We start from the raw sequence: 22,574 nt of genomic DNA on the forward strand, positions 1-22,574 counted from the left end.
AATTGCGGTATCCACTTTCCACTGTATGTAGGACCCACCAGTCTGACGTTATATGGGACCATGCAGGGAAGAAATAGGAGAGGTAGTTGTTGAAAGGCGGGGAAGGATCCTGGAAAGAGACTGGTGCTCCGCCCTCGGGCGCACCTTCAAAAATTTTGTTTGGACCCCGCCGATGGTTTGGGGGGGGGGGGGGGGGGCTGGTTCTGGTCCGTCTGAGGACCAGACTGTCTCCGCCTACCACCCCAGCCAAGACAGGACTTCTCTAGACGACGTAGCCGGGGATTAGGGTAGGTGCGCTGAGGTTGGGGTCAGAAGGGCCTACGTTGCATCACCGGGGTATGCATGCCTAGTGAATGCATGATGGCCCAGTTGGGAGCTGCGATCGGCCAAACCTGCGGACACTGGTAAACAAGCCGGCCCAGCCCACCAGTGGATTTCCCTGATGGGCTGTGTGCCAAAGGTTGCTGATCCCAGATTTACTAGTTTCAGTTAAGTCAGTCTTAACTCCCTGATTTGAAGAGATTACAAGATTTCATGTTTGGACTGCTCCTACTTTATAGGTGATAGCCACAAAGACCCAAGAAATTCACACCAGGGTGAGAATACCATATATTTTCTACAGTGGAAGAACAGCAGGGGTTATGGTGCTTTTATTGCTAGTCATATTCAGCTACACCTGCAAATCCTCTTAATGGAGGATCAGCTTATATAGCAGTAGTTTATACAAGTTTCCCAAACAAAATAAAGGTACAGCAGCAAGAGGACTTTACTTGCATAACCACACCTACACTGAGGCTTTTAGGAGCATGGTTATGTTGGTTATGGAAGTGACACTTTTCTCCACACTCCTAACCAATCTATATGCTAGCAAAAACTTATCTATAAACCAGGCCTTAGAGTGAAGTGAGGGTGGATAGATAGATACCTAACATGGTTCTTCTAAAGTGTACTTCCTCTTTGTGGAGTTCCAGTATGGTCTTAAGGAATTAGCGGACAGCTGGTATTTTCATTTCAGTTCAGTTAGTGCATAAGAGGAGATACACCTCTGGCTGTGCAGGCAGTGCATAGTGTGGAGAAGCTTGTACTGCTCTCTCTCTAACATGGAGAATTCTGTAGTGAAAAAGAGTAATTCAGCTCCAATACTCAAATTCTATTTTTCAGCTGAAGTTACCAACAAGTGAACAAGCTTGTTAACTATTTGAGCTAATGATGTGGAAAGATTGTAAATGAACATTCAAAATGGTAGCTTGTAACTAATCATGTTGGCTATTAAGAGATCGCTTTGCCCAATGGTTTTTTAAACTATGGGAGGAAGGAGGGAAGTAAGCAGATATGTATGTAAAATCCATTGTCCACCCTGAATTTGAAAGATACTGGTGACATCTCTTGGATTGAGGACATCTTCCAAGCATCAGCTGAGGGGGGAGTGGGGGGGGGGGGGGAAGAGAAAAGAGGGCGGACAAAAAAAACCCCAAACCAAACAAAAAAAACCCACCACTTTCCGCAATTCTAGTCCCCTGAATTTAAGATGTAAACAGTATAAATAAAACAAATGTTATGTGAATTGGTAAGTTTAATAGAAAGTCTTATGTTACAGATTGCTTAACACAAGCCTATATTAAAGTTTCAATACACTAATCAAGGGGGCTAGCTATTCTGAAGTTCACCATTTGCTCCACTCATAGAAAAAAATTAATTTAGTATTTGGTTTCAGTTTTCCAATTCAGCAAATCGGTTACACATCAATACATACCCCTCATTGATCATCATTTTTATGTTTTCTTTTAAGAGCAAGAATGTAAATTGTGTGAATTTTTAAACTATTTAGCTTATAATGGGGGAGAGGGGGTCATCATGGCTAGACATCCATTACAAGGTTATTAGCAGGTTAAATCCATTCCCTAATTAGTATTCAATGTAACATTTAAACAAGACAGACAAATATTTACAATGCAAAACAAACCAACACTACATATTTGCTACAAAGCTTAAGAAAAAAATCTTATGAAATAAAAGTGAGTTTAAATATTTGAAGTTCTTCCTCAAATAAAACAGAAGTTTGCACTATACTTGATTCTGCAACTGCTGTACTCCAAAATAAGCAATATGGAATTTGCTTGAACCATCTTAAAACCTTTAAGTTACTAAGCCAGCTCTGTATATCTAAAACAGAATACACCAATTGCAAAACCAGGAATGAATCAAACTTATCTAAGAGGATTTGTAAATCTTCCCTACTAAAGTTACTACTCTTCTTGCTCTTCCAGATGAGTAATGGGTTCTTGTAGTGCACTGTTCTGTCTGTAGATAAAGGCATTGTTTACAGCTCCGAGTTCTCCCAGCTGTTCAAGCGAAGAAACACAGGGATCATGATCCTTTAACATATCTGGTAACTTGCACAACTTCTCCTGAAGGCGACGAGAACGCCTCACAGGGGTCAAGAATTTTATATCTTTAACAGCAGAGTCATTTGCCTCACACTGCATCTTCTTCTTCACACTTCAGAAAAGAAAAAAAAACAGACATTTGTGGATTAAAGATGTATATTGAGCCACATTTAGTCTTACTGTCTTTCTATGGAAACATCCATGTGAAAGTCTGTCAAAGACCATACAAACAACAAGCCATGCTTCCTGCCTTAGCCAATTGTACCCTCCCATTCCCCCCTCCCCAGCAAAAAGAGAAGATAATGACCACATACAATGCCCCCAGAAGCTAAAACCAGAGAAGTGGTAAGTACGTTTTAAGCATTACATTCATTTTGCCCAAGGATAGAGTTCTTTTCCACTACGTTTGCTAGTCAAGAGTTGCTCCAGGCAAAAAAACATATCCACCTGACTTTTTCCTAGATCCTCCACAGAGCGTACAGCCTTCTACACCAGGCATGCAGCAATTCAGGTTCCAAAGCTGGGCAGGACTTCCCATAAATACATTATGTATTTTGGGTATCCTGAGCAGGGGAAGCTCTGCTTTGTAGTGTTCAGGGTAAGTATCCTAGGCTCTTCAGTGTTAACCCCCAGATGCAAAGAATTAAATTTTGTGACAAATAAGGTGACTCTTAAAGGTGTGGAGACAATTGATATTTATGCCAAAAGAAAAGCCAAGACAGATGGCTTGTGTCAATTTGAAAGATTTGAGTTGTGACAGGCCTATAAAGAGAGTCTTTCCTTTAGATGTAAAGCTCTTCTCCACCCATTCACCCCAATGGTGAAAGGAGAAGCAGCCCTCAAAAGATTAGACTCTTGGAATTCCAGTTCCAAACTGGATGTTCACTAGTCTAGGATGTTTGATTTGTTGCAGTTGTGATGCAAATACATATCACAGTTTCCCCAGACACTGTGAAAGTGCAGGAACTTTTAAGATTACCATAAGTGATCGTACCTTTCTAAGTATGGAGTGGTTGACAAATTGTATTTAATTAAATAAGACCCCTCCTTTTCTTTTTCAGGAGTCTTAAATTCTAAGTTTGCATCTTTTATTATATCTTCAGTTTTGTAGTTTTCAGACTTCTTAGTGTGTTCTTTGTACTTTGTTCTGTGCTTTTTACTTTCTTTAGGTAAGGTCTCTTGTCTTGACTTCAAGGATGAATCTGTTTCCTCTTTCTTGATCACTTCATTGCTAGTCTCTGCCTTCTCTTCATCATTCAAGTTGAGCTCTTTGAAGACTTCCTCTACATTCTCTACCGAAGAGTTAGCTTCTTTGCCGATAACCTCTTCCTTCACACATTCCTCTAAAAGTTAGAAATAGGGACAAAGTCATGATTAGTTGCAATTAAGGATCTAGTAACTAGCGGCAGAGTGTAAAACAAGATGCAAAGGTCAGTGGTTTCACCATGTTCTTCAGTAACCAGTAAGGGGTATCTTTGAAATTCTAGAGCTTCTGCACACCAAACCATTTTTACAACAACAATCTATTGCACAATAGTGTTTCATAGACCTTAGTTTCACCTACATTGCTAAAACCACATTTTCTCCACAAGCAACGTGAATTATCACAAACCACAATGGCCTAAATTTTCAAAGGCAAATGATTTGGAATGGTCAACTTGACATACCTGAAAGCAGCCCGATTTTCAGGTGGCAGGTGTATAGTACTTTTTGAGGGAAAAAACACCACACTAGGCTGTGACAGTACCTCCCATAAGGCTTTATAGAAATATGCTTAGAATGTGTTTTATGGAAATATGCCATGTAACATATCTCCGTAAAGGTTATGATCTACTGAATGTATTAATCCTATTTGTATGCATGTATCATTTTTGTATTTGAAGTTATGAATGTTAGCTGTGTACTGGCTTGATTTCTAAATAACCTTCATAGAGCATTTGGTCAGTTCCTGGAGAAAGGAATGTTGAACACAGGCGTGCGCAGCCCATTTCATGAGGGTGTGCACCCAGGGAGCCCCGCCCCTGCCATGCCCTAGCCCTGCCCCCATCCACTCCCTCCTACTTCCCATGCCCTGACTTCCCCCCTCAGAACCCCCAACCCCTCTGCTCCTTGTCCCCTGACTACCCCCTCCTGGGACCCCTGCCCCAAACTGCCTCCCACGACCCCACCCCCTACCTAAGCCTCCCTGCTCCTTGTCCCCTGACTGCCCCCCCTAGGACTCTACCTGTCCCGACTGCCCCGACCCTTATCCACACCCCCGCCCCCAGACAGACCCCCAGAACTCCCACGCCTATCCAACTGCTCCCCACCCCCTGACAGGACCCCCAGAACTCCTGACCCATACAACCCCTCCTGCTCCCTGCCTCCCCCAACCCCTCTCCACACCCTTGCCTCCTGACAGCCCCCGCAGAACTCCCAACTCATCCAACCCCCCCCAGCTCCTTGTCCCCTGACCACTGCCTCCAAAGACCTCCCCCCACAACCCTCCTTGCTCCCTGTCCCCTGACCCCTATCCATCCCCCACCTCCTGACAGACCCCGGGACTCCCATGCCCCATCCAACCCCCCATGCTCCCTAACCGCCCCCTCAAGAGACCCCCCGCCCCTAACCACCACGCCATAATCCCACCCCCTATCCAATCAGGGGCTGCAGGTTTGTATGATTTTTGGTAGTGCCCAAGCAGAGCTGTCCCAACCATAGGACGGATCGGGGCAACCGCCCTGGACCCCGTGGTTTGGGGGGCCTTGTGCTTCAGGGGGACACAGGTCCAGAGCAGCCTGGGGGCTTAGCGGGGAGCCTGGCACCAGCGAGCAACCCGGCCCCAGCATGCCCCACCCCTTCCCCAAACCCCCACCACTGAGCAATGCTGGGAGCCGGTGGGGTGGAGCAGAGCGGGCTGGCGCCAGGCCACTTGCTGCTGCCAGCGCCAGACCCCCCGCTAACCCCCCAGGCTGCCTTGGACTCCTTGTCCCCCTGAGGAATATCCTGAGGCTCTCTCTGCCTGCAGCTCCCTCCCCCTGCCTGCAGGGGAGGCGTGGTCAGGCAGCTCTGGCACCACCCCCCCACAGCTCCCATTGGCCGGGGTTCCTGACCAATAGGCTAGGAACCAGGTCAGCACTGGAAGGGGGGAGGGAGGCAGCATAGAGTTGCCCTGCTTCTGTCAACTCTCCCCTGGATGCAGGGACACTGAGGAAGGGGGAGCTGCCCCCAAGGTGAGAGCGCCCCACCCCCCAGCCCAACCCACCCTGCTCCCCGACTGCCCCCTGCCACTTCCAGCCCCCCCCGCCCCAAAACCATGAGGGAGGCTCCTAGCAGCATCTGGCTCAGTGCAGCGCCATACATGCTGCCCTGCGGGAGCACGTAACCCCACCCCCCACAGCTCTGCCTGCCCTGCATTAGGGTGTGCCCTGGCACACCCCCTGTGCACGCCTATGATGTTGAAGTTAAATACCTAATCAAGAAACACTTAAAGGACAATGGATCTTGGAATGCTCCAATCCACATAAGAAGTCTACTTGAGGACGTTCAAGGTAGCATGTAAACAATGGATGCTACCTGTAAAAACTGTCACATGTCCACGCATGACTCACTTGCCCAGGTGCCTCCTAAACTTCATCTTGGAGCTGGACTTTGCATAGGAGTGAGGAGGGGGTCTCCACCCACAGGAGAAAGTCTATTTAAACCCCTGGGAGACCCCTCCATTTTGTCTTCAGCTGGCTAAAGAGAGCATCTCCACCCACCCAGGATACTTGGAAGAAACTGGAACACAGGGCAGTAACTGCAAGGGATGTGAGTGATTGCTGGACCCAGGCTAAAAGGAGATTAGTCTGTAAAAGGGAGCATTCTGGAACTGGCGAGGATCTTATCTGTACTCAGTTTGATTAGACATAGATTTGCGCATCTTATTTTATTTTGCTTGGTGACTTACTTTGTTCTGTCTGTTACTACTTGGAATCACTTAAATCCTACTTTCTGTATTTAATATAATCACTTTTTACTTAACTCAGAGTATGTATTAATACCTGGGGGAGCAAACAACTGTGCATATCCCTCTATCAGTGTTATAGAGGCGAACAATTTATGAGTTTACCCTATATAAGCTTTTACAGGGTAAAACGGTTTTATTTGGGTTTAGACCCCATTGGGAGTTGGGCATCTGAGTGTTGACTTCTGTTAGCTGCTTTCAGGTAAACCTGCAGCTTTGGGGTAAGTAATTCAGACCCTGGGTCTTTGTTGGAGCAGATGGGCGTGTCTGGCTCAGCAAGACAAGGTGCTGGAGTCCTGAGCTGGCAGGGAAAGCAGGGGTAGAAGTAGTCTTGGCACATCAGGTGGCAGCTCCCAAGAGGGTTTCTGTGATCCAACCCATCACATAGGCACCTTTAATTCATCATACTGGATGATTCCTCAGCAGGAATTTGCAGGTGGTTGCTGATACTTTTGTGCCAATCAAGAGAATCTGCCCCAGTTACTGATTTTAGCCCCTGACCTTTTTGAAACATTTGAACCTCAGGCTGAAGAGGCCGGACACCACTGACAGTCAATGAAGAATAAAAATTGGGAAAAAAAAAAAAAATCTATATATGATTGGGGCTCCCTGTCTGCCAGTGTCACTTGTCACTATTGGCAACATGCTAGCAGCTGAGGAGGAATCAGTAAGTTTTAATCAAACTTTGCATTACGTTTCAGACAACTTGAAGTTTAGACACTAAATAGATCAGCTTCCATACCATATGGCTAACAGAGTGCACCCTGTTTTTTAAAAAGTTTTACACAGTAGTTCTCAAACTTTTGTACTGGTGACCCCTTTCACATAGCAAGCCTCTGAATGTGACTCCCCCCCCTTATAAATTAAAAACTTTTTTTATACATTTAACACCATTATAAATACTGGATGCAAAGCAGGGTTTGGGGTGGAGGCTGACAGCTTGTGACACCCCCTCCTCCTCCCCCCCCATGTAATAACCTTGCAACCCCCTGAGTGGTCCCGACCCCCAGTTTGAGAACCCCTGGTTTAACATTTTATTCACGGAGTCCGATAATTTAAGGTTAACTGAAAGAAAGAGTATTCAATCTTACCAACAACTGACTTCCGAATATTTTCAGTATTCTTCATAATATCTGCTACTGTGTGTCGTAACTCATCCTTAGGCTGGAAGAAAAGTTGCTTCCATTAATGGCCCATAAAGTCAGCTCTGTGAGATTGATTTTATAGTCCCTACTTAGTTATTCTAGAGTTTAATGTGGAAATTAAAAATAAGGTGATGCAGAATGCATCACCTTAAGTTATATTATGAACATTACAATTGATCAACTGTATTATAAACAGACTTAGAAAGATTAGCTTTTTATTGGTAAATTTTGATTTCAACATGTGCACTTGCACACACGGACACAAAATGATGAAAAATATTTCCATCAATCACAATCAAAATTTACAGATAGGCAAAGTCAGAAACATGCTGGTTGAGAACTTAGTTTGATTTAAGGATATTTAGTGTATATATTTTGATATGCAACTGACAATTTGTATTTTTAAACAATTACAAAGCGTTAAACTTTTTGAATCTAAGCATCTATGGTCATTAAATAATTCTCCCCGCAATTTCCTGCAACCTGAAAATTTAAACCCAAAACAAAACAACTGAAAATGTAAGGGATAAAAACTGAAAAAATGCTTAAACATTGATATTATCCATCAAAATTGTACAAACAAATCAAATTCTGCTAAGCCTAATTATAAATCCTTATGTTAATGCAGTATGAACATGAGTCAAAGTGTGCAAGCAAAGATTGCAATATCAACTTTGCCACACTGCATATGATTCATCCTATACAATGTGGTAGCATTATTGTTCCTGCTAGAACCTGAATTTTTGCATACAAGTCTTGTGTTTCTTTTGCAACCTTAATGTTAGCAAATCCTATAAATAAAAGTAACAAGAACATCTAAGTAACATTAGAAGTTAGAGACAAGGTGGGTGAAGTAAAATTGTTATTGGGACAACTTCTGTTGGAGAGAGAGAGAGAGAGAGAGAGAGAGAGAAGCTTTTGAGCTACACAGTGCTCTTCGGGTCTTCAGTGTCACAGCTAAATACAAGATCAATCTGATAAATATTCTAAGGCAGTGGTTTTCAAACCGTGGGTCGCGACCCAGAACTGGGTCACTGAACAGAAGGGACTGGGTTGTGGCGGCTCCGGTCAGCACCACTGATGAGGCCGTTAAATGTCCTGTCAATGGTGCTGCTTGGCTAAGGCAGGCTAGTCCCTACCTGTTTCTACACCACATTGCGCCCTGGAAGCGACCAGCAGCAGGTCCAGCCCCGCCTAGGAGCCGCACATGCTGCTGGCTGCTTCCGGGGCGCAGCGCGGTCTGTTGTACCAGAACAGGCGGGAAGCCTGCCTCTGCACCCGGGCTGTGCCACTGACTGGGTGCCGCCAGAGGTAAGCCCACACCCCAACCCTCTGCCCCAGCCCTGAGCCCCACCTACCCACAGCCCCCTCCTGCACCTCAAACCCATCATCCCCAGCTCTGCTAGGTAGCAGGCACCAATTTTCTTCAACTGGGTCACCAGAAAAAAAAAAAACATTTAAAAACCACTGTTCTAAGGGATCATTCAAGGTAAAGTGGCCCATAAACACTCCTGTAGTCATACGGCAAAGAGGGAGGGCTAGTGTGTTACAGATTGTTGTAATGAGCCATAAAACCAGTGTCTTTATTAAGACCATTCTTTTTAGTGTCTAGCAAAGTTATGAATTTAAGCTCCCAGGCTTACATTTGGAACCCACTAACCCCCCCCCCCCCCCCCCCACCGCCCCCTTGTCATATGACTACAGGTGCCTTAGCAGGCCGCTTCACATTAAATCATCTCTTCAAACAGTGGTTCTCAACCTTTTTTCATTTGCAAACCCCTAAAATTTTGAATGGGGGTGAAGACCTCTTTGGAAATCTATTGTCTGTATATATAGTTGAATTCTGTTCAGTCAGTTTTCAGTCTAAATCTTTTGTGGCCTATGTCAAAGGCAGAGGTCCCCAAAGTGTGGGGTGCACCCCCCAGGGGCCTTCAAGGGGATGTGGCGAGTCTGGGCCAGCCCCCATGGGGGGCAGGGAGGGAGCACCACCCCACCCCTCCCCAGCCACAGCCTCAGCTCCCATCCTCGTGCTTGGCCACACCTGCAGCCTCAGCATGGCTCCACTGCCAGCCCTCACTGAGGCTCAGTTGCAACTTCACTCCTGCCATCACCCCCAACCTTGGCCCCTAGCAGCGGCTCAGTCACCAGACCCATCCCTGCAGCCCCAGCTTTGGCCCCCTTACGCCGTCCATGCCACCCCCACCCACCCTTCACTCTAGGAGTAAGCAGGGAGGCGCAGCCCTCAAGTTTGGGGACCACTGGTCTAAGGGGTTGAGAACCATAAGTAGTTGCACATATTCCATCTGTTTGATCTTGTATTTTCCTGTGACTCCGAGTGCCCTTCCCAGCCCTGAAGACGACCTCTGTGTAGCTTGAAAGCTTGCCTTTCTCACCCACAGAAGTTGGTCCAATAAAAAGATATTACTTCACCCCCCTTGTGTCTCTAATATCCTGGGATCAACACAGCTACATCAATATTGCATACATTAGAAGTTATAGTTTTTCATCATTTTTCCTAGAAGTAATTTTGATGCTCATTTTTCTTCCCTTGAAAAGTAATAGTTGCTGTTTACTGAAGTTGCAGCATAAATGCAAAGATTCACAGTTGCAACAAGGTTATAAAGCTTATATGTTTAATTAATTAACTCAATATAAGTGAGCCACCCCTTTTTACTAGAAGCAGCCAGTATTAATATATAGAACAGGGATCGGCAACCTTTGGCACGCAGCTCGCCAGGGTAAGCCCCCTGGCAGGCCAAGCCGGTTTGTTTACCTGCCGCGTCCGCAGGTTTGTCCGATCGCGGCTCCCACTGGCCACAGTTCGCCACTCCAGGCCAATGGGGGCGGTGGGAAGCGGCACGGGCCAAGGGATGTGCTGGCCGCTGCTTCCCGCCGCCCCCGTTGTCCTGGGACGGTGAACCACAGTCAGTGAGAGCTGCAATCGGCCGAACCTGCGGACGCGGCAGGTAAACAAACCGGCCCCGCTCACCAGGGGCCTTACTCTGGCGAGCTGCATGCCAAAGGTTGCCGATCCCCGATATAGAACAGGGATAGTCTATTTTTGGTCAAGGTCCAAATTTCTTGGTCAAGGTATAGTCAGGGTCCAAACTCCAGAGAAAATGATTTTTATAAACATCGATAAATAAAAAAAGATTTCAGGGTCCATTAAAAAGCATCTTGTGTTCTGGATTTGGCCCATGGTCAGCCTATTGACCTCTGATGTAGAAGTTCTTCTGCATGCACCGGTTTTTACATCCACCACTCTTTCACTGCAAAAACCCCAAGATTCCGCTTCTCACCTGTGCTCCTGCCAGAATAGCCTCCTCATAAACAGCAATGATCTTTTCAATTGGGCCCAGCTGTTCCAGACGCATGCGACACACCCAGTATTTTGCAAGTTTTTTCGCATCTGGAACACTTTGAATCAGCTTTTCCAGCATTGCATGTACTTCATCCCCAGGAAAACCCTAATATTTACATAAAATGACAGGAAGACTGAATCCTAATAAACATATTCCAAGGTAGTGACTATACAGTTGTTACTGAAAACTTGTATTTGCTTCTGTTTTTTCTAGTGACCCTGAATAAATTGGTAGTAATGAAAAATATTTACATTCACCTAGTCTTCAAAATGAAATTGTCTGTACAGAGTGTTAGGAAATAGGAGATAATTTCTCTTCTCCAAGTTCTAGAAGCGTCACTTTTTAGGTAACTTTTGTAAAAAGGTTCAATAAAATTAATGAAGTAACAAGTGGACTATGGAATTACTTCCTTTCCTTTCATACTGGGCACATAAAAGTCAATTCTAGTGTGCATCTTGCTTCCTAAACCAGGTGGTTGGTTACTTGGGGCTGAATCACATGAGCCCTCAGAGCATGAAATTACTATTGAAGTCAATGGGAGTTCCATGCACTAAGGGCATACAGGATCATGATGTTAGTATACAACAAAATGAATACCTGTTCTGTTAAATGTAGACATTCCACAAGAGTTTTGTTGACATTTTCACTGAATAATCCTTGCTCATCCTCTTCTACTATGGTAGCCCAGAAAGACTCAACTGGTTCTTTTGGAGTTTCTTGTGATGTCTGTGTCTCAGTCTGGGCTACTTGTAGCACAGTAGATGATGGCCTCTTTATCACTTTTCCTTTGGTTGCCTTCCATTCAGCCAGACGAATTCTGCATTTAAGTAAATCAGTATATTAGCATCTGTTGTAGAATAGCTTATTTTTCACCATATATACACAAAGATTAAGATTAGGGCCAGTCAACACAAGTCACGTAAAAACACTTTGAGGGTAGATGAGGAAAGTCCTTAGAGAATTTTTAATTATCACCTCTCTCTAATCAAGCCATGCAGATATCACCTGTGCATGGAAGCCTTTGAAACCTTGATGCCACTACTTCCATCTGCTAGAGATGTTTATGATCAGCAAGTTGAGACACTTCTATCTTCTCTTGTCCAACAGCAGCAAAAAATTGAGGGTATAAAAAACAAACAAAAACCCACCACCAACCCTGTTTTTCCTACATAGTGCAGAGAACTGCTTCTAAGCTACTGGGATGGCCCCATAAGTTTAGAGAACAAAAATCTGAACTGAGTTTATACTTATGAGAAGCACTAGACTGAGTCCTAAAGACAGAATCCCTTTATCCACAGAACAGGCAGAACATAGGGTATGGCAGTGCAAGCACCCTACCATAGCAGACCTGGGTCCTATTCCAAAAGGGCCATTTCTTAAGAGTATACATCAGATTCTATCCCCATTTGAATCCTTTGGCTTCATACTGAAACTGCCAATTATTGCTAAATTACAGATATCTACTGGGATAACTGCACCAAGAATACCAATTCATTTCATACAGGCCACCAGCCATAAGCTGGTAACAACTGTCTCTAATTATCTAGAATGGATTCAGATCTCTGATCTAGAGCTGAAAAACACTATTCTATTAGTGAATGAAGCAATCTAGTTCTCCTCCCCTATTACACAGTTTCTAATAAATATTACCTTCTACGTACATCATGCACTAAGCTATTTTTTGCAAGTTGCCGTTTGTCTGTGGTTTGATTACATGTACACCAGCATCAGGTTTGCCAAGGCCAACACAACACAAGAAGGCCTGAAACACTGGAGATGTGTTTCTCTGATGCTGCATAAACTACAACGAAGCAGGACAAGAGCCTAAAATGCTGCTGCAATATCTGAATTCTACTCCTCAGTTTTAAATCTTGGTTTCTTTAGAGTCTGATGGCTTTCAACCAGAAAAAGGTAGTTTGCAGTTCCGAGCACAAGAATGTCTATATATAAACTTACTAGTGGACCTAAAAACAATATGAGCACATCCACTCACAGCTGAAACAAGTCTATTGAGATCTGTTGGGGGGGAGGGGCAGGAGAGGGAGTCACCTTTTAAAAAAAAAAAAAAGGCCACACACACAAAATTTGATTAATCCAGTTACCTTCTCTCTTCTGTTGACTCTTTTGGCAGAACATATTTTCTGTTGCCAGCTTTTGAATCCTGGGTGGCCTTGGTACCACAGGTTACAGAAATAGACTTTGCTGAAGTTCCTAATCTGACATCTCTGAGTGGAACCTCAGTTCTCTTTGCCCCAGGCACAGAAGGGGGCTTAGCATTGTGAAGAGCTGTCTTTAATGATGGTGGCCCACTTCTATCAGGCTTTTTTTGGACAGTCATATTATTTACAGACACACTTGTGACTATTTGTTTCTCCTTGTTCTGGATGGACTTTGAGTGGGTGCTATGAGAAGCCCTCACAGGTGGTCTCTTCTGAAAGGGGGTGGCATGTATAGGTTTAGCAGCACTAGCCAAATTTGTGGCTCTAATATTATTTATGACTGCATTATTGCTGCTGGTGGATGATGGTCTCACTGCTGGTTTGGTGGCAGGAGCTATAGGTTTCTTGTTTGCCAAAGAACTCTTTGCATCCTCATTTTCTAATGTTTTTCGGAAGGAGTTTATCTTCGATGGGATAACCTTGCCACAATATGAGCCAGGCACATGTTTCTTTGGCAGGCTGGCATCAGAGTTCTGCTTGTCTGCAATCAGTTGCTTCTCTTTGATGTTTCTTTTGTGCAGGAAGGACTGGCTAAATGACACATGATAAGTTTTTATTTCAACAGCTTCATCTTTGGAAGTGTTAATAGCTGAACTAAAATCTTCAGGACTGCAATTTGTTCCTACAGTTGAGTTTGTCAATATGGTAGTAGTTTTCAAGGTTTCATCCTTTGAAGAAGCAGTGTTTTTTTTCAGAGTGTTTGATTGAGTCCATGGAGGTCTATTAGCATTTTCTTTATCTTCCTGAAATTGGAAGTAACATGAAAAAAATATTAAAAATGCGTAACATATGGCAATAATCTGCATTTCATTTCAGCAATTTATAAGCCTTCCAAACAGTGGTAGGCTTATAAGACTTTGGGGGAAATTAATAATACTGTAAGTTGGCCTTGAAGAAAGTGGGGATCCATCACACCTACAAGGGAGTCAAACAAGGGGAATATGAACTGTTATTTCTACTTGCCACTGCAAAATCTTCACCCAAGCATTGAATAAGGATAAGAGAGGCAACTGTTTCTAGAATCTAAAGCTGTGGTTCTCAACCAGGGTGTGACACACTATGCCTCAGGGGGAGTGCCCTGTAACCCCCATATTCATCATTTATATACAATTGTGATATTTTATATAAAGTATGCCATGTGAGGTATCAGGGGAAAGGTTATGATCTGCTGAAAGCCATGGTTCTATCTAAATATGTATATCATTGGTGCATATGAAGTTATGAAATTGTGTTGAATGGTTGGTACTAAAACATTCTGAGAGTTGAGGAATTGCCCAGATATTAGATCCCTAGATACAAGGACAAGGGAGCTAACCAACACCGAGGCCGGTGTCAAACAACCATCAACAGCCATTGTCCAGCAAGGAAGCTAGAATGCAATGACTCACTTGCACAAGCCACACCAGGGGAATTGCTCAACCTTGCCTGGTGACTCAGCAATGCCCATCAGATATGCCTGGACTTGCGTTCTCCAAGCACATGCACTGAGGGTATAAAACAGAACACAGTGGCCTCATGCTTGGCCTTTTCTCCTCGCCTCATCTATGATGCAAGCAACAAGGACATCCAGAAGACTCCAACAGAGAAGACTGGCCCAGGTTTCAAGGGTGAAACCTGTGTACTATGAACTGCAATGTCCAGTGGGGTGAGAAAAACTGCTTAACCTAGAATGTTGCCCAGTCTAATAGGGTTGAGAGTTTAGACCGCATGCTTATATTTTATTTTATGTTGGTAACTAACTGACTTTTTGCTCATCACTTAAAATCTATCTTTTGTAGTCAAACTGGTTTTACTGTTTATCTTTACCAGTGAGTTTGCCTGAAGTGTTTGGTAAATTTGCTCAGGTTCACAAAGGCTGGTGTATATCAACTTTCCATTGATGAAGTGGTGAACCAATTAATAAACGTGCACCGCTTGTCTTGAGCAAAGCACGACGGTATATTCCTGAGGTACAAGGCTAGGAGCTGGGGGGATTTGGCTGGTGCCTTTCTCCATGTGATTCATGAGTGGGCTCTGGGAGCATTCATCCAGTCTAGCTGGGTGGGGGGGCTCCACATGCAATTGTTCTGAGTGATAACAGCACTTGGAGGGGGTTGCTGCTTGTCACTAGCAAAGCATTGAAAGAGACAGCCCAGGCTGGAGAGTTAAGAGGGCACCGGGGTCCCAGGCTGTACCCCAGGGATCCCATCACAGAGGGGCACGATTTTTCTCAAACTTTAAAAAAAGAATACAAAGACCGAACACGGAAAATTTCAGCCAAAAATTATTTCCTGAAGTTATGAGTATGTGAAGACAGGATATCAGAATGGAACTGTGAACTATAGGTGTCACAGTAAAATAATTCCATTAATCAGTCCTTTCAGACTCTTACCGGTAGTAGTCAGTTCAGAAGACTTATTCTGTACTGGAGAAAAAATATTGGGATACAGTATATTCATAAAGATAGCACTTCCTAAGGCTCTGCAGGAGCACAGATTAACTGGTTAGTGTGAATGAAATCTTAATCATTTACTGCTACATGTGTACGATTTCTTCCATGTTGTGGAAGTCACTTATGTTAATGCTAAAACAAGCAGTTTTACCAGTGTCTATCAGTTATAGAAAGGAAAAAACCCTCATACAACTTACCATTTTCTGCTTAGCAGATTTTAAGACCTTTATTTTGTCTTCCAGTTTATCACTAGCTGCTTTCCCAGTTCTGTTATTGCTTTTAAAAAGTCAAAAGCGAAGAGTTAAGAATAGCTAAAAATATATTTTGCATAATATACACTATAGTAACATTTCTGTATGTTAAGCAGGGAAACCACCAAGATCTAGCATTCGTGGTTTCCACAAGATAGCACAATAGTAACTTTGTCCCAAAAGGAAATCTATTTCAGTTTGAATTTACAAATCAAAACCACTGCATAGAAATATTTCATGCCACAAGCATAAGACACATATACCAGTTCCTCTTGCCAACACAGAAGAGAAACAGAGCTAGTAGCTATTATTTTTGCTTTAGAACAGTGGTTTTCAAACTGCAGATCGCGACCCAGTACTGGGTTGTGGCGGCTCTGGTCAGCATCATCAACCGGGCCATTGGAAGTCCCGTCAGCAGTGCTGCCTGGCTAAGGCAGGCTAGTCCCTACCTGCTCTGACACCGCGCTGCACCCGGGAAGCAGCCAGCAGCAGGTCCGGCTCCTAGGTAGGGGGGCCCCCCCCCCCACGGGGCTCCATGCACTGCCACTGCCCAAGCACCAGCTCCACACTTCCATTGGCCGTTTCCCAATGGGGGATGGTGCCTGCAAGCGAGAGCCACACGGAGCCGCTTGTGCGCCTCCGCCTAGAAGCCAGATCTGCTGTTGGCCACTTCCAGGACGCAGCACAGTCCACGGTGCCAGGACAGGCAGGAAGCCTGCCTTAGCACCCTCGCTGCACCACTGACCGGGAGCTATCCAAGGTAAGCTGCCCAAGGTAAGCCTAGGTCCCAATCCCCTGCCCTAAACCCCCCCAAATCCAGAGCCCCTTCATGCACCCCAAACACCTCATCCCCAGCCCCAACCAAAAAAAGAGTAAGAAAGTGAAAGGACAGATTGAAGTACTCAATTAGGATGAGCAATATTGCCGCTGCATTGATAATTAGGATTAGAAATCATTGTACTAAGATAGCATGATGTTTCCATTGAACATCCTGACCTGCTACAAATTAGTTGTAGGAATATAGCAAATATTTGACATTTCATGTTATACATTCAAAGTGTAGCACAAATGCTAATTCTCACAACACCCTTAAGGAGGAAAGCAGTCTTATTCCTGGTTTTATAGATGGGAAATTTGAGGCACAGAAGGGAAATGATCTGCAAAAGTCATGCAACAAATCAATAGCAGAGCCAGGATTAGAACTCAGGGTTCTCTTACTCAGTCCTTCTTACCACACTATCTCCAGTTTACAGAGATTTGCTATCACTTATACTTCTAGGAAATATGTTGTATTAAGCAGTATTTGTTACTCAGAGGCTTTTAGCCAGGAGCATGATATAAAACTAAAGAGATTTAAATAATATAACTTTTTTAAATTTGGTTAAGTGCTATTGATTGGTAATTCAGTTTCCCACAGCAAGAGCGTAAAGGGGTAAACTGGCGCCTTCATGGTAGACAGATTTAAACAGACAAAGGTATTGACTCCACCTAATATTTGTCCGCTTCTCCTGTATGAGCAATCCAGAAATGGCCTTTTTTCTTAACAAGTACTCTTCAACCTTTTGTCTTCTTTGTTCTAATGGATTAAAAGAAAGTTTAACTTTTTTAGTGTTACACAAAATCCTTATTTCCAGCTCAACCTATTTCTAACAAATTTATAAGAATCGAATTGGCCTAAACGTATTTCATTTTTACCAAGACTCAAAAGACAAATTAATAAATAAAGCCTCTGGACAGAGATTTGAAGAAAAGATTTTTATGTATAGTCAGAATTTTAATAGCCACACACCACACAGCAATTTTATCTTGATTTTCATTTAACACTTTGTACATACACCTCTACCCGATATAACGCTGTCCTCGGGAGCCAAAAAAAAAATCTTACCGCATTATAGGTGAAAGCGCATTATATCGAACTTGCTTTGATCCGCTGGAGCATGCAACCCCGCCCTCCTGGAGCGCTGCTTTACCATGTTGTATCTGAATTCGTGTTATAGCGGGTCGCGTTATATCGGGGTAGAGGTGTATTGAAGTGTGGCTTATTTAAACAATTTTCACAGTTGGTGTTCTGCTAAATTAACCATTGAACAAGAACCACCCCCAAGTCACAGTGGTGGTCTTTTGTTCTCTGTGGCTGCCTCTACAGGGACTTTTCACCTCTTCTACTGTGGGTCTAGCATTGGTGCAGTTCCACTTGCAACAGCAGCAACAATGAAATGCTATCATAAAGGGCACAGAGGAGCTTATGCCAGCACTGAATCTACAGATAGACAACACTGGTAAATGCTATCAGAACCTGATCTTCATTTTATATTTGTGCTTTTTTGTCACCACCCACATGCAGAACCAACAGTAGAACAAGCATGGAGAAATGTTTATTTAGATATAGTCTTACCATGTAAAAAGGCCTGATAGGGTTTTTTTTTTTTTTTTTTTGGGGGGGGGGGGGGGTTAATAAAGAAAACACCACAAACCTGTTTTTTTACACATCAGTGAGACACTCAGGAATGTGAAGCCTTAATTTCCCTGTTTTTACTGAAGGAGTTGGACAACTGATGTAGACAGAGAATTCTCTCAGCCCCCTAACTGATCAGCCAAGCTTCCCCCCTCCACACACAATTCAGTATTAAGGGTCTCAGTGGAAGTCACTTCCTATCTCAATCAGTTTTCACCCCCCCCCCCCCCAGTTTTTCTAGTGTCATAAGACTAGTAGTTCTCCAGTTATTGTCAGAGTCATTCAGTAAGAGAAAGGTGAACAAAAACAAGTAGAATTTTTTTTGGGGTGGATGGGGGGGGGTGCTAAAAACCTTTCAGGCATTTCACAAATCTACCATAAAGTGTGAGGGAGAACAAATCTAGGCCTCGTCTATACTGCCACTTTGCAGCACTGCAACTTTCTGGTTCAGGGGTATGAAAAAACCCCTAAGTGCCGCAAGTTTCAGCGCTGTGAAGTGGCAGTGTAGATAGTGCACCAGCGCTGAAAGCTACTCCCCTCATGCAGGTGGGTTTTTTACAGCGCTGGTGACACAACTACGCTGCTGCGCTTTAGTTCCCTGGCCCCTTTTTTGGTCCCCATGTCAGAAGTTAAGGATGCAGTGTTCAGTTTTTAAATCTGAATTCTATTCAATAGTGTGATGTGTTAAACCTTTAATCTAGGATTATTGTTTTAACAACTAACATTCATTGTTAATATTTCACCTCTTGGTGCGGTTTTGGAAGAATGTTTATACTATATAATATATACATTTATTTGGTTGCCTCTATCAGTGGAGGACTTTGGTTGATACCAGCTGTTAGAGGCAATGTGAAGGAAGGTGCAGCTTGTTCCCCACTGTGACTTCAGGTGAAAGGTTAAAAATCTGCTTTTCACAGAACTAGCAAAGATTTTTCTAAGGTATAAGTTCCAGAGAAAAGTTCCATTCTGTCTCCACCTGCTTTTCTATTTGCTTCCGTCTCACCTCCTGTCCAATGTGTTTAAAAAGTCCGTTGAAAATAGTACTGTGACAGAGGAAAGGAAAGGCATTAAGGAAGATTTGGGATTGCACTGTCACCAGTATGCTGATAACACTATGCCAGTGTTTCATTAGACCCAGGATTGGTCTACACTAGAAAAGTTATACCAGTGTAATTATGGCAGTTAGGGGGTATGAGGTTTTTGTAACTGAGTCCACACTAGGACTTTTATATCGGAATAAAAGTGCCTTTATACCCGTTGTGACAGTCACACCACAAGGCACCACTCTTTCTACCCTGCCTATCACATTTACTGCATCTGAAAAGACAAAGGAAGCAGCCATTGGATTCTGGGGGAGGGGTCCTGACCTAAAAGAGTTTTGTCAATAAGACTGTGGAAAGCATATGGTGAAAAGCTTTGTTTTGAAGCCAATTGTTTGTTAAAGTTGGGCATCAGTAAGCATTTTATTTTTAATTTTTCTTGTAACCACTTCTGACTTTTATTCTTCATTTCTACTCACTTAAAATCTCTTTGTAATTAAACGTGTTTTATTGCTTTATCTAATCCAGCGTGTTCAAGTTGAAGTGCCTGGGTAACTCCATTTGGGGTAACAAGTTGTGCACACATTACTCCCTTAAAGCAAGATGGGGCTCAATATATTTGAGCTATTCAGGACAGGGCTGGGCAGTACAGGACCTATTGGGGGAAAATCTAGGACTCGGGGTATGTTTGGGTCACCCTGCAGCATAACCGAGGCTGGTAAGAGCCAAGGTATATCTGGCTGGCTCGCTGCAGCGCACACAGACATGGCTGGAAGTGATTTACATGCTGGAGGTTTTTTGTGGACAGTCCAGGCTGGTGGCTACAGAAGCAAGGCGTTGTAAAGGGCACCCCAGGATACAGGGCAGGGGTGACACAGCCACTCATCAGTCTGCACTGTATAGCTTATTTTTCCCAAACCAGAATAAAGCTATACTGGCATAACCACTCGTATATTGATATAACTGCATCCACACTGGGGGTGGGGTTGCTAATTTTAAAGCAGGAAAACTTTCTAGTTTAGTTTGCTTATGAGAATGTCATGTGGGACAGTGTCAAAAGCCTTACTAAAAAATCAAGTTATATCAAGTCTACTACTTCCCCACGTCCACTAGGCCAGTAAGCCTGTCAAAAGAAAGAAATTAGGTTGGTTTGGCATGATTTGTTCTTGACAAATGCATGCTGGCTATTCCTTATAACCCTTTGGTACATAGGAGTCGTATATTCAAAAGCACTTGTGACTTAGGAGCAAGAGTCCCATTAACCTCAAAGTGCAAATCCTGATGGACTATAGCCCAATCAAAGCGTTTCAGCTGTCTTGACTTGTGGAAATTCAACATATCAAAAGGCAATACTGGCTGTAATTACAGAATGGGCTATTTGCTTATCAATTTTATTTGAATTTGTTTTATTCTCATAGTCAAGTCATTAGTAAGGCCTCAAAATTGTCTTTTTCAGCATTTTAAATGTGAAAATTCTCTAGATAAATCTGAAATTGTATTAACAATTGACCAAACAAGTACAAAAATCATCCACCCTAGCAATTACAGACTATAAAGTGGGAAGAAAAAACCCTACCAACATGTAAATAAAACATTCTACTTAAGTTTTATAAAATGTGTGGGTTTTTTAAGTCACATTTTTACCTGCCCTATTGAGAACATTTCCCTTGTTGACCAAGTAGGCCCTCCTTTTGCTACTTGTTTCCAATCTTGGGGTTCTCAAAACCTGAACTGTCTGCGATGACCAGATAGCAGCATTGGTCAAGAGCAATTTTGTATCTTCCTGCTTAACAAGTTCTGATCTTTCCTTTCAGATACTGATCTTACCAATATCATCCATGCCTCTTATCTCTAGACTGGATTCCTGCAAACTGCTGTAAATGAGGCTACACTTGAAGACAGAGAAACATCAGCTAATGATGATGATTGCAGCTGATCAGTCACTTACTAGGATTTTATACAAGAGCACATTATACTTTTACTCCAGAGATTGTGCTGGATCCCACTTTGCTGACAGGTGCTATTCAGGTTGTTGGTTTTGTTACATAAAGCCCATTATGCTAGGACTCCAGAGGAACCAAGAAAAAGCCTCTCCCAGCCAGACAGGTGAAATAATCTGGTGCAGTCCACAGACTTGGAAAGCAGAAGTCTGCAGCAGACTGATCTCAGAGCATCCTTACTGTAGAATTTGCTTCCCCCACTTAAATCTGACAGTACCCCAAATTAGATCATCTTCAAGGCATACTTTCTCAAGGCCCTTTTTGATTAAAAGGAGGAAGCAACTGGGATGAATTTAGCTATTTTTTCCATCAAGGGTCGCAGAATCAGCTTCTTTAAGAAAGTATCTTTAAGGCACAACAGTAGTGATAGTTGTGTATATTAAAGACAAGTCGAATTGTGCTGTCCCTGGAACTGTCACATGTTCATACTTGCTAGAAAAGAGCGTTAAGCAGTTGATTCAGTGTAAACTAACCAGATGTTTTCATGGGAACAAACAGGATACCCCGCCTTTTCAGCCACTGTCACAGTTGACGGACCCTGACCCTGCCCCTTCCCCCGTGGCTCGTTTCTCTGGGCTGTGGGGCCTGGCGGGACTATGGGCTTGGGGGCATGAGACACACACGCTGGGGGAGGTAATCCAGTAAAAGACACTGCGTCTCACCCACCTTGTCTCGCCTCGGCAGCCGGGCGGATTTCAGACCCGGACCCGCCCGCTGGCCCGTCTCCCCCGCCCGCTATGCGACACACCGGCTGCTTGGAGCTGGAGGGGTTTCAGGGCCAGCTCCGGGCGGGACGGGTCCCCGGGCAGGGGCCGAGGGAGTGGCTGGGGCTCCCTCCCGCTGGCGGGGGGCCCTGGGCCAGCAGCACCGGCGGGCGAGCCCGGCTCAGGGGCGGCTCCACGGGCCCTGCCGGGCGCCTTCCAGCTGCGTCCCGTGAGAAGGGCCCCGGGGGCGCGGCGCTTACCTCTGTAGGCCGGCTCGGCTCTCCGGGTGGCCGGGAGTTGCGGAGGGAGGCGGCCGCTCATAGCCGCGGACAATATAAAGGGAGGGAGCCACAGAACCGCCGCGACCACCCGCTCCGCCGTTTGAATGAGGCGGCCGGTACGGTACCGCCTCCTGGATTGGCCCGGCCGCGGGACTTGAACTGGCCAATGGGCTAGCTCCCTGGGAGAGGCGGGGCCGCGCCGCCGGACGCAGCGCGCATGGGCAGTACCACCGCCAGCGGGCGCAGGGCGGGGGGGCTACTTGAGAGAGGTTTGAAACTAAACAGCTGCTGGGTCGTGGGTTGCTCCCAGATCC

At 44.4% G+C, this 22,574-nt stretch overlaps 1 protein-coding gene across 2 annotated transcripts; it reads right to left on the minus strand.

Annotated features, from left to right (window-relative positions):
• Window positions 1-1,555: 1,555 nt before the first annotated feature.
• CKAP2 (cytoskeleton associated protein 2) lies at window positions 1,556-22,371 on the minus strand. 2 transcript variants are annotated; one of them, XM_054010788.1, is made up of 9 exons: window positions 22,240-22,371; window positions 17,269-17,356; window positions 15,727-15,796; window positions 12,982-13,841; window positions 11,477-11,696; window positions 10,817-10,984; window positions 7,464-7,536; window positions 3,382-3,730; window positions 1,556-2,499 (listed from the first exon to the last, which is right to left on the minus strand). In XM_054010788.1, exons 1-9 carry the CDS (start codon window positions 22,298-22,300, stop codon window positions 2,247-2,249), a joined length of 2,142 nt encoding a protein of 713 aa, XP_053866763.1. In that variant the 5' UTR covers window positions 22,301-22,371; the 3' UTR covers window positions 1,556-2,246. The 2 variants fall into 2 exon arrangements, with proteins under 2 accessions (XP_053866763.1, XP_053866684.1); XM_054010709.1 differs by having other exon boundaries at window positions 15,727-15,805.
• Window positions 22,372-22,574: the final 203 nt, after the last annotated feature.

Source organism: Malaclemys terrapin, chromosome 1, assembly GCF_027887155.1.
Source record: "Malaclemys terrapin pileata isolate rMalTer1 chromosome 1, rMalTer1.hap1, whole genome shotgun sequence".
Lineage (NCBI taxonomy): Eukaryota > Metazoa > Chordata > Testudines > Emydidae > Malaclemys > Malaclemys terrapin.

What these genes read in the sequence shown, in the direction of transcription:
- CKAP2 (XM_054010709.1), bottom strand. Translation starts at nt 22,300, where the DNA reads ATGAGCGGCCGCCTCCCTCCGCAACTCCCGGCCACCCGGAGAGCCGAG. An exon ending in GAGTCAACAGAAGAGAGAAG is followed by an intron (nt 11,697 to 12,981) that starts GTAACTGGATTA and finishes ACTTAAATGCAG; the next exon opens with AATTCGTCTGGCTGAATGGA. An exon ending in TATTCGGAAGTCAGTTGTTG is followed by an intron (nt 3,731 to 7,463) that starts GTAAGATTGAAT and finishes TCTAACTTTTAG; the next exon opens with AGGAATGTGTGAAGGAAGAG.